Source organism: Eptesicus fuscus, chromosome 18 (genome assembly GCF_027574615.1).
Source record: "Eptesicus fuscus isolate TK198812 chromosome 18, DD_ASM_mEF_20220401, whole genome shotgun sequence".
Classification (NCBI taxonomy): Eukaryota; Metazoa; Chordata; class Mammalia; order Chiroptera; family Vespertilionidae; genus Eptesicus; species Eptesicus fuscus.
Window position 1 is genome coordinate 7,065,581 of NC_072490.1, and position 10,371 is coordinate 7,075,951.

The 10,371-nt window shown below is 45.6% G+C and overlaps 2 protein-coding genes across 2 annotated transcripts; one reads left to right on the forward strand and one right to left on the reverse strand.

Moving 5' to 3' along the window:
• Window positions 1-391: 391 nt before the first annotated feature.
• On the reverse strand, window positions 392-826 carry LOC129152124 (ferritin light chain 1-like). The gene has a single exon (XM_054729447.1). It carries the CDS (start codon window positions 824-826, stop codon window positions 392-394), a length of 435 nt encoding a protein of 144 aa, XP_054585422.1.
• An 8,884-nt stretch (window positions 827-9,710) lies between these two features.
• On the forward strand, window positions 9,711-10,156 carry LOC103300225 (bcl-2-like protein 13). The gene has a single exon (XM_054708133.1). The coding sequence runs from the start codon at window positions 9,764-9,766 to the stop codon at window positions 10,154-10,156; it is 393 nt and encodes a 130-aa protein (XP_054564108.1). The 5' UTR covers window positions 9,711-9,763.
• The last annotated feature ends 215 nt before the right edge of the window (window positions 10,157-10,371 follow it).

Genomic DNA, 10,371 nt, shown 5'->3' on the forward strand with positions numbered 1-10,371 from the left:
CTCTATTGGAGATCAGCCCAAACTGCAATAACAGAATTCTAAGTTAAACATGAAGACATATGGTTTGGCAAGTAATTTGGTGACAATGATGTATAATTTAAAATTGGAATGCCTCCAGGAAATCTCAAAATCAGGTCGTCTTCGTTAAAATGTATAGAAGAGTCTTTTTCTCTTCTCTGAGAAATCAGGCATAATGAGTATTTCTTGTGTCCAAGGCATTCCACTGACCAACGAAAAAGTAAAGGGGCAGGGAAATGAATTAAGTCCCTCTTCAGCCTTCTTGAGAAATCAGGAAGGGCTCTTGGAATGGGACCTCTGGGCTCCAAAGGCTCCTAGTCGTGCGTGAGGGTGAGCCTTTTGAAGAGATACTTGCCCAACCTGCAGAGTTGAGTCAGGTAGAGCCCATCTTCTTGATGAGTTTCATCTCCTCATCCAGGAAGTGGTTCTCCAGGAACTCGCAGAGATGAGGGTCTGTGCGGATAAAACCCAGTCCATGCAGCTCCATAATGGTCTGGTTCAGATTCCTCTCCAAGGCATGGTAGCTTCCACGGCGTCCTGAGTTTCCCCACTCATCTTGGGAAGGCTTCAGCACGTCCTGGAAGAGAATGCGGCCACTGCGCTGGTTTTGCAACTTTAAGAGATGCTCAGCGCCCTGGCACTCCTCCACCAACTCACGGGAGCCCATGCCCTCGAGAGCCACATCGTGGAGGTCAGAATAAAGGCCCAGAGAGAGGTAGGTGTGGGAGGCCAGCAGATGCAGGTTGGCCAGGTGGTTGACGGCAGCCTCCACCTCAGTGGAATAATTCTGACGAATTTGGGAGCTCATGGTTGTTCGGCAATAAGGAGTTAAGATAGAAACAAACAAACAAACACAAAAACCAGTGTGTTGGCTGGTCTTAAAGATGGTCCTGGGTCTGTTCTGTCCAAACACTGTTGAAGCAAGAGACAGATTTGGGATCGCCGAGGGCACTCTCTATTCACTTTTTAATATAGCATAATTCTGCCCACACATTCCAAGTCCCCGACTCTCCCCTCTCTCCCTGAGGCAGATTCAGTTCCCTAAATGGAATTATAGAAATAACCAGTTATAATTATTGTATGTTCAGTTGAGTTATATAACTTCCAACAAGTAAAATTTAGGAATACTCAGAGTTCTCCTTTATGTTAATTCTTAGGGGGAAATAAGCCATGCATTAGGCTGGTGTAGTCAATGTTGGGGTGGCCTGTCCTGGAACCCCTTTATGGAGCCAGTGAACCCATCCCCTAGCCACTGTAGGTTTTGGCTGCTCATGGCTCTCACCTGTCTCCTCTTTGGAGAAGAATTGTTTTTGGCCAAGGGGGCGTCACTCTGGAAATGCCTGGGAGGCGGTGTCCTCTCCCACCCCCAAGACTGATTGATAAGTGATTAAACTACTGAGTTGTGGAAACTAGAGAAACCTGACCAGAAGGATACAGGAAATATACAAAAGATGTTGTTTCTTTCCCAGAGGCCATCCTTCACAGCTTAACGGAATGACCCACCTGGGGTTATTCTTCTGCCCAAGGAAGAGAAGTGTAACATCTACACCAACTCCCACCTCTACAACAAGAGAAGGCAAGCAACTGGCTGGGCAGGAGGCACAGACTCTAAAAGCTAAAAAACAAAAACAAACTGAAAGTGGCAAGAAAATGCGTTTCTGGGGGAACTAAATAACTGGCAGCAAGAACTTGGAAGACAGCATTGAAGGACAGAATGCTCCTTAGGAAGCACAGAGAGGGGAGTTAATGCTTACAAATGCATCTATTGTAGGAGCAGAACTAAAATTAGCTGCAATTGGTAATAAGAATCATTACATAAAAACAACAGTAATAAAAGTAACAATGTCTATTGTTGGTTTAGCACCTGCCAAGTGTGAGGCTTAGTGCCAGGCTCTTCACATTTATTCATCATAATCCCAACAACAAATCTCTAAGGCTGGAATGAGACCAACACCCATCTCTTCCCATTATGCCATATTGCCCCTTATTCCATTACAAACTCACATAGGAAAGAGTCGTGTGAAATAGGCAGAAAATGACAAATTGAATCCTTAATATCATTTCCTTTTCCTTAGCACACAGCATGGTGGGACCAGGCGCTTCATTTTTCTTTGTGTTTCCCCAAGTTTTCTGCATTAAATTTGTACTTTAATAAATTGGAAAATTATGAGCATATATAACTATACTTAATGTTCAAATATTTTTAAATTTATGATAAATTTAATTCCTAAGTTAAGAGGTGTTTTTGTATACATAAGAGCTCATTTAGTTTTCCCATCTATCACTTTAGGCTTTAATGTATTAGTACAAATAAGTCCAAGGTTGTATAAATGACGCTTTAATAGACGTTCAGCACCAAGGACAGCAGCTGCAGGATGCTATTGTGAGAGTGGCTCTCAATTCCAAATTGAGGGCTGTGGCAGCTTTCCCCTGGGGAAAGGGGCTTCTTTCCTTCTGCTTTCTGAAAATGGAATTTCTACTTGCATCTACGGTCATGCAGATGTATTTTTTAAAGAGATAGAAAATCCTAAACGTGTTCCTTAAGTCATGGGCCTGTGCTTCATGCCAGCTAGCAATGAATAAAAGCAACCCCAGCAAATGCAATGGCTGTCAGATAAAAAAAATAAAATTAAAAAAAAATTAGGACACTAAGAACTCTACTTAGATTAAAATATACCTGGGTGCTAGGGCTCAGTTTTCTGGGATTCTCGCCTAAAATTCTGTCCTTGGGTGGAATAAGTGAAAATGCTCTGGAATGTCACTTTCTTTTCACCAGTGAACCACTCCCTTTCTGACAAGCAATTGGCCCTCTAACAGGTGACCTTGACCCAGAAACTAAACACTCCCATTTTAGAGATGAAGAAGCTGAGTCTCGGAGAACTTGAACAATCTGCCAAGGCACATAGCTAGATGAAAGCAATACTGAAACAGGAGACCAGGCTTCCTGGTCCTCTTATGCAATTCCTGAGCTGCCTCCTACTGAAGAGGAGAGTCTGTCCTGGCTCCTCTTCTTAGTCCAGCAGTCACTGCACCCTCCCATCTCACCCAGGCCCTCTCCAGCCACACCATCACCACTTGCTTCCTAAGAGAATTCAGCATCTGGCTCACCTTGTCTTGTAGCCCTTTCCCCATCCTCAGCTGACATTTCTCCAGACTTCGGCCTGTATCCCGACGGTCACTGTTCCACCAGCTCCATGGACAGGCCCAGCCCTCTGAATACCACTTTTCTCTGACATCACTCTGCAAGTAGCCCCTCTGACTGCTGCTGTTCCTTGCAGGATGGATGCTTTCTTTCAGCTGTAATTTAATAAAGCTCAAACTAGGTTCTGGCCAAGCGGCCTATGCCAGGAGCTTAGAAACAAAGCAGCTACATGCACTTCCTGCTTGCCCTGTTCTCAGCCCAGCTTTTCTGACAAAACAGCATTTTATTTTATATTTTTTGCCCGATTTATAGTTGTGGGGTCCTGTCCTCTTACCCTACTCATGAGATGCTGCCTCGGTAATCGGCCAGCTCCCCCATTTCCTCTGAACTTGGGACCCTCACTTGCTGGGCTACCTGGGGAAGGGTTCCTGCTTCTTAATTCCACCCTGCAGGTTGTTGATTACATATTAGTCAATCCATATTATCCATATATTGTACCTATAAAAATGTCATTTTCATTTGGTTTAACTTAATATAGGGAAGTCCTACATGAACACCAAGACACCAGACATTGTTGAGTTGTAACTGGGTGAACTTTGAAAGGGAGGTTCTCTTCTAAGTGGTGCCCTCATTTTTGGAGGGCATGGCCTCTCTAGTCCCATACATGCTGTACAGTATGTATACTCAGGTATACGTGTGACTGTGTGTGTGTATAAACACATATGTCTTGATGCCTGCTTGTTATTTTTACTGACTACCCTTAACATGGGAACATAATAGTTTATCATTAAAAACGAAGCCAAGGCCCTTGGTCCTGCACTCTGAGCTGACACAGAGGGGCTCCTGTTCACAGCTGGGTCCTCAGTGGGTGGATTCTAACAGGAACCACAATCTTCAGATGCTCTGATGTGGGCATGGCAATGTCATTCCACCATAGGCTTGGTTTCCAGCCAAGAGAGCAGCGATACTCCACAACAGAGGAGCCAGCACATCTGTTTGCTAGGGAGGAAATTTGGCTCAGTCACCGCAGGTCTCAAAGTGGAGCTGGAACAATTTTCCATTAGACATCCTCATTTGCATTTTCCTTACTAACAGCTATTTAGAGAAGAGTGTTAGAGATGCTAGCTGATGATTACGGGAACTAGGTCTGCTTCTAGCCACAGACCTGCAGGCAGAAGGGATTAAGCAAAGCTATCATTTAAATACTTAAGGGAAAACGCTTAAAAAGCAGATACTCCATCTCACTTTTGTGTCAGTAACAGCTTATCTTCTCAGGACTGTTTGGTAGAGCAAATATTAGATTCCTCCACATGCCCTCTGGGTGATCTTAGACAAAGCATTCAGCCTTCCTAAATCTCAGTTTCCTCATCTGTAAAATGAGATAAGAATATGTTTCTCACAGGATTGTTGTGAGGACTGTGTGAGATCATGTTTACATTTTAGTGGGGCAGGCAGACAGAAAACAGTGATCAAACTCGTAAGTGTTTGGGTGTTTTGTGGTGAATGGGAACTACTCAGGGTACCATGGCAGTGGCAGATGGGGATCTGCATTGGTCAAGGGTGCCAGGGGCGGCTTTATGTCTTAGGGAAGATGTGTGGAAGATGATGTCATTATTATATCTAGTTATTAAAAGACAAAAGGAGCATCTTGAGACTGTTATTAACGTTTAGATTGGAATGCATAGCTTTGGGTCAAAGAGGCAGGTAAGTGGCTATTTGACCATGCTATCTCATTCTCTTAGTATTTCTAATGTGCTTGATTAAGCAAAATAAAGGAACTGACTAAGTTAGATGCAGGCTCTTACTTCTGGTGCAGGGTTCTCACGGTGGCACTACTGATATCTTAGTGGGATAATTCTTTGTGGTGGGGGCCTGTCCTGTGCCTTGTAGAGTGTTTAGCAGCCTCCCTGGCTTCTACTCACCCCCTAGTCCTGCTTTCCTGCTTGGGTAACTGGACACACTTAGCTTCTCAGAGGTACCTGCGAGCTCTGACTTGTCCACCTGACTTGTGCTTCAGGAGGTCAAATTAGGGCTATTTCTCTGACCCCATGATCCCCCTTCCAGAACTTCACTTCCCCAGCTCCTCCTGTAACTGGAAGATGTCCAATTTCTAGAATAAATCTGACTCCTATTCCATAACACTGACAGCATTTTAGTGTTTGACCTTTGATTATATCTCTCTATTCCTTAGCCTTCCTCAGAACTAGAACTGCAGAAGCCACTGCTATTTAAACCATTATTATCACATCCATCCCAAGGGAGGAAGCTAAGGGCATGAATCATCACCCAGAACAGAGGCCGAGAGAAGCAGGGCAGGCCGTCACTTCCTTCCTAATTCAATGGGCACAAACAAATTTCTCTTTACTATGCCTGTTCCAAGGACTCAATTTGTTTTGTCCGCACTGGGAGATTGTAGACCAGAAGAAAATTAACTCTTTGTAGGTTGAAAGAGGAAGGCTTTCCCACAAGCGGCCCCAGGTTCAGGATTTAAACTGTGGTGACAAGTTCAGCAGAGCAGGGCCCACCACATCCCGACGGAAAGTGTGTGCAACCTTGGGATTCCCTGTCTTAGTTCAGGGTCCCCAGAAGCAGACCAAGAGATGAGGATTCGAAGCAAGTGTTCGCTTAGCAGGTGATGAGAGAGGCATGGAGAAGTGAGGCAGGGCAGGCAGCCAATAAGGGGTTTGTTATCAGGCTAGTGACTGCATGGGTAACTGGCGTCAATTCCACTGGAGAGCTCTGGAACCAGTATAGAATGCACTGAGTTATTCCATCTGCGGTTGATGACTTCGGGGAAGGGAGGGTATTGTGTTAATTCCTGATGTACACGTATGAGCTGCTCTGCACACAGACGACCCCAGCTGCCACAGATGCAGATGCTGGCAGCTGGACATCGGCCAGCGTGCACTAAAATGGTGAGGCCCAAGGGAATGTGCAGAGAGCACTGGCAGCATTCATTACTCTCTGCAACACCAGGCTTTGTGCCCAAGACTCAATACTCGTACAAAAACCAGATCTCTGAAACGAAGCACATAAAAATATTAAAAAGGATCTGTCCTGTGTCTTGCCTCTAGTCTCAGGAAGTGGCGGACACCACTGTCTTTGAATCTGAAGTCCTGCAAACTGGATTCGTCCCTACTCATATTCCTCCGGCCAGTTTAGAGCAATGTGGAATATGTTACATCTGTTTGCTCAGTTTATTTCCTTTATTTTTTTCCCCCTGGTCTTACATCATCTTCAGACTTGATGGTCATTCCTTCTTTTCCTCTTCTATTGGTACCATTGGACCAAACAGAGAAAGAGGCAGGAGATTGTTACTGGAAACTCCACAAGGTGAAATATGATCACCAGCACTCTTTGAGTGTAGATTTTTTTTCTTATTGGGAAAACTGAGCCCACATCCTTTTGATCCATAAGAGGGCCTGGCTCAACTTTATATCATGGACATAAGGGAACACCATAGAGAAATGGCCCCTTAATTTCATTCTCCACATTGTGAGTTGGCCTTTTGGTAGACAGGATAAGGAGATAGATTATAGGAATATCACTGCACACTTCTCTCCTGCAGGAAGTGCCTTTAGCCTGTGAGGGTTGTTCATGGTTAAAGGGATGCAATGGGCCAGGGCAGGGCTCCGGGGAGCTGATAGTTCACTCTGACTCCCGAGGGCCAGCTCAGATGAAGCCTCTAAAGGAGGAGAGTTAAGGGTCTTGGAGTTCCTCTGTGGTCCAGGTTACTCTAGACTCGAGCATAGGGATATATAAAGGGATCCTGGGAAAGGACCAAACTGAGAATGAAATGCCTCTATGACTGGAGTTCCACTTGTCATAAAACTCAAGGAAGAGAGAGCGAGTGAAAGAAAAATGGGGAAGAAAGAAGAGGAAGAAAAAGAGGGAGGGAGAAGGGAGAGCTGGATTAGAGTGCTTCCTGTTGCCCAGCCTGTGAAATGGTGTCATCTTAATTTTGAGATGACGTCCTTAAAGCTCAGAGAGGTTAAGTGTCTTTCCTCAGATGACTTAGTCAGTGGCAAAACCCAGATTCAAACCCAGTCTGACTTACTCCAAAATGTGTTCAACTTTGCAACCCAACGCAAGCATTATATTTGGCAGGCAGCTGGGTTTGGTGCAGCTCCCTGCAGAGGTGAGGAGAGCCCAATAAATGCAAGTACCCAAGTGCCACTCATTACCCATTCATTCACATTATTAATGACAATTGAGTAATAAACAACATTTGAGAAATTGCTACATGCTATACACTATGCATGCCACTCAATCTTCAGAACAACCCAATTGCACATTAGAATTACTCGGGGAGCCTTTAAGCATATGAACTCCTAGTGACCTCACCCTAGATCAATTATATTAAACTAGAGGCCCAGTGCACGGATTCGTGCACCAGTGGGGTCTCTCGGTCTGGCCTGCACCCTCTCGCAATCCGGGACCCCTCGGGGGATGTCGGACTGCTGGTTTCAGCCTGATCCCCGCAGGCCAGGCTGAGGGACCCCACAGGTGCATGAATCCATGCCCTGGGCCTCTAGTATGCATATAAAATCTTTGGTTAATCTCTTCCCACCCTCCCCCCTCCCCCCTTCTCTCTGAGATTCATCAGTCTGTTCCATGTTTCCATGCCTGTGCGTTGAGTGTCTGCCCCCTGGTGGTCAGTGAGCATCATAGCTATCGATTGAATGGTCGCTTAGGCTTTTATATATATACTAGAGGCCTGTTGCACGAAGAGATTTGTGCAATAGGCCTTCCTTCCCTTGGCTTCCAGCACCAGTTTTCCTCTGGCACCCGGGACCCAGGCCTTTGCTCTGGCCAGAGTCTGCCATCTTCATCTTTGCTGCAGACTCTGGCTGGAGTCTTCCATCTTTGTCTTTGCTGCAAACTCCGGCCAGAGTTTGCCGTCTTCGCTGCAGACTCCGGAGTGTGCAGTCTTGTCTTCGCTGCGGCACTCCGCTCTTGTAGATCCCTTCGTCCCCCCCCCTCCCCCCCCGCCCTCCCTTTCATAGCAGGCATCCTGCCCCACCTGGTCAGTCCATGCCTGGAGCAGCTGGGCGGCCTCCATCTTTGGCCTTCTAATTTGCATACTCACTCTGATTGGCTGTGGGCGTAGCAGAGGTATGGTCAATTTACATGTTTGTCTATTATTAGGTAAGATAGATTCTCTTAGGATCGGAACATAGCATCAACATATTTAAAAAACTCACCTAGAATATGTAATGAACAACCAGGGTGAAGAAGAGTGGTTCCCAGATTTTAGCATGTACCAGAATGCCTTGGAGGGTTGATGAATGATTTCTGGACTTTATCTCAGAATTTATGATTCAGTAGATCTGGCCTGGGGAACCAAAATTTTGTATTTCTAACAAGTCCCCAAGTGACACTGATGCTGCTGGTCTGGGGCCCTCAGTTTAGGACAACTTTGAGGATGGTATTATAATCATTCCTACTTTACATATTAATCAGCTTAGGTTTGGTGATGACCAAGCCAGGACTTGCACTCAGATCTGTGATCCATGCCCTTAAAACCTATCCTCTATCTGCCTCCTCTTGTACAGAAGTGATCAGGCCTGACTTTGCCAAATGCTTCACTGAAAAGCAGCTCTAGCTGAATCCCGACGTTGTATAAAAGTCTGCTGGTGGGCTGCACTAAGTCAGTTCCAAATTCTTGCCTGCCAGCAAGAAGGAAGAAGCATTAGAAATAACAAACTAATTCAGCTTCATTAATCAAGATAATATTAATTGCTCCAATCTGCTAATGCATACAAAAACACTTCTTCCAACATGACTTCCACCTCTGGGGCCTGAAGGATCTTCTGGATGAATGTTACCTATTGAACGGCCTCAGCTCTCTGTGCTGCCTGCCGAGGCAGCTAGGATGTTCCTTAGGAAGCCCAGCTACTGTTCCAGGTAACCCTTGGGGCAAGTCTCAGGTGCTCCAACGACGGAGGGCTTGGCTTATGCGGAATTCAGGGATGGTCTCCCAGGTCAATTTAGATCTCTTGTAAATGTCAGAAACTAAAGCCAGAGAGCACCATGAGCAGACTGATTACACATTCAGTCTCTTCCAGCATTTTATTTTTATTGGTACAGAGGTGAGTTTCAAGACCTTAAGAACCCAAGGGATTGCACTTTCAACTTTAGTTTTCTATTTAACTTCTAAGACGGGCTAAAAGCTTCAAGGTTCTTAAAGGAGGCCAGCCTTCTGTTTGTGTTCTCTCCCTCCCACTCCCTCCCTCTATCTGGGCTTTCTCCTTGGAAAAGTGCTCCTTTCCTATAGAAGAGGGGTATGGAGCGGAGCATGCCATGATAAGGTTATTCCCTGACTCTGCTCTCTCCCTACCATCTTCTCCCTGATTATAATTTTTTTCCAAGCCATTCAACTAACAAGCTGATAAGAAACAGAAAAAAGGTGGGTGACCTAACCTCCCAACATGGCGGTAGCGGTAGGCTAGGGCAGCGGGTCGAAGCAACCATTGCCCCTGGAGAACTCTGTTGGAAACAACTGCCGCTGCCGCCTCTTCTTTCATTTCTTCTGGGTCAGGGACCGTGTCAGGTTTTACACATCTGTTAGCAGACCTTTTTGGAGCTCTGCCACCCAACTCAATGGCGTCTTCTACTTCTGTGCCTCTGGGATTTCACTATGAAACAAAGTATGTTGTTCTCAGATACTTGGGACGCCTCTCTCAGGAGAAGCTACAAGAGCATCATCTTTCCTCACTCCAAGGAGTTCAACAAGATGTAGCTTCACAATCTCTGGATCAAGAAGTTTTGTTAGAAGTTAAAACTGAAATTGAAGAAGAGCTAAGATTTCTGGACAAAGAAATTTCTGAAGCCTTCACCAACATAGGCTTTGACCAGCACACGGCTCCAGTGTTCAGCCCTGCTAACCCAGTAGAACACTGCTTGGCTCATCTTGGAGAAAAAGTGTCCCAGGAACTGAAAGAGCCTCTACATAAGGCATTGCAAATGCTCCTCAGCCAGCCAGTGACATATTAGTCATAACGGGAGTGTACTCTGGAGACCACAGTTCATGCCAGCGGCTGGAATAAGAAAAAAAAAAAAAAAAGGAGAAAATGACTATCAAGAAGAAAAAGGCACCATGGCTGGCATAGCTCAGTGGTTGAGCATCAGCCTATGAACCAGGAGGTCATGGGTTGATTCCTGGTCAGGGCACATGCCTGGGTTGCAGGCTCGATCCCTAGTGTGGTGCG

What these genes read in the sequence shown, in the direction of transcription:
- LOC129152124 (XM_054729447.1), bottom strand. Translation starts at nt 826, where the DNA reads ATGAGCTCCCAAATTCGTCAGAATTATTCCACTGAGGTGGAGGCTGCC.
- LOC103300225 (XM_054708133.1), top strand. Translation starts at nt 9,764, where the DNA reads ATGGCGTCTTCTACTTCTGTGCCTCTGGGATTTCACTATGAAACAAAG.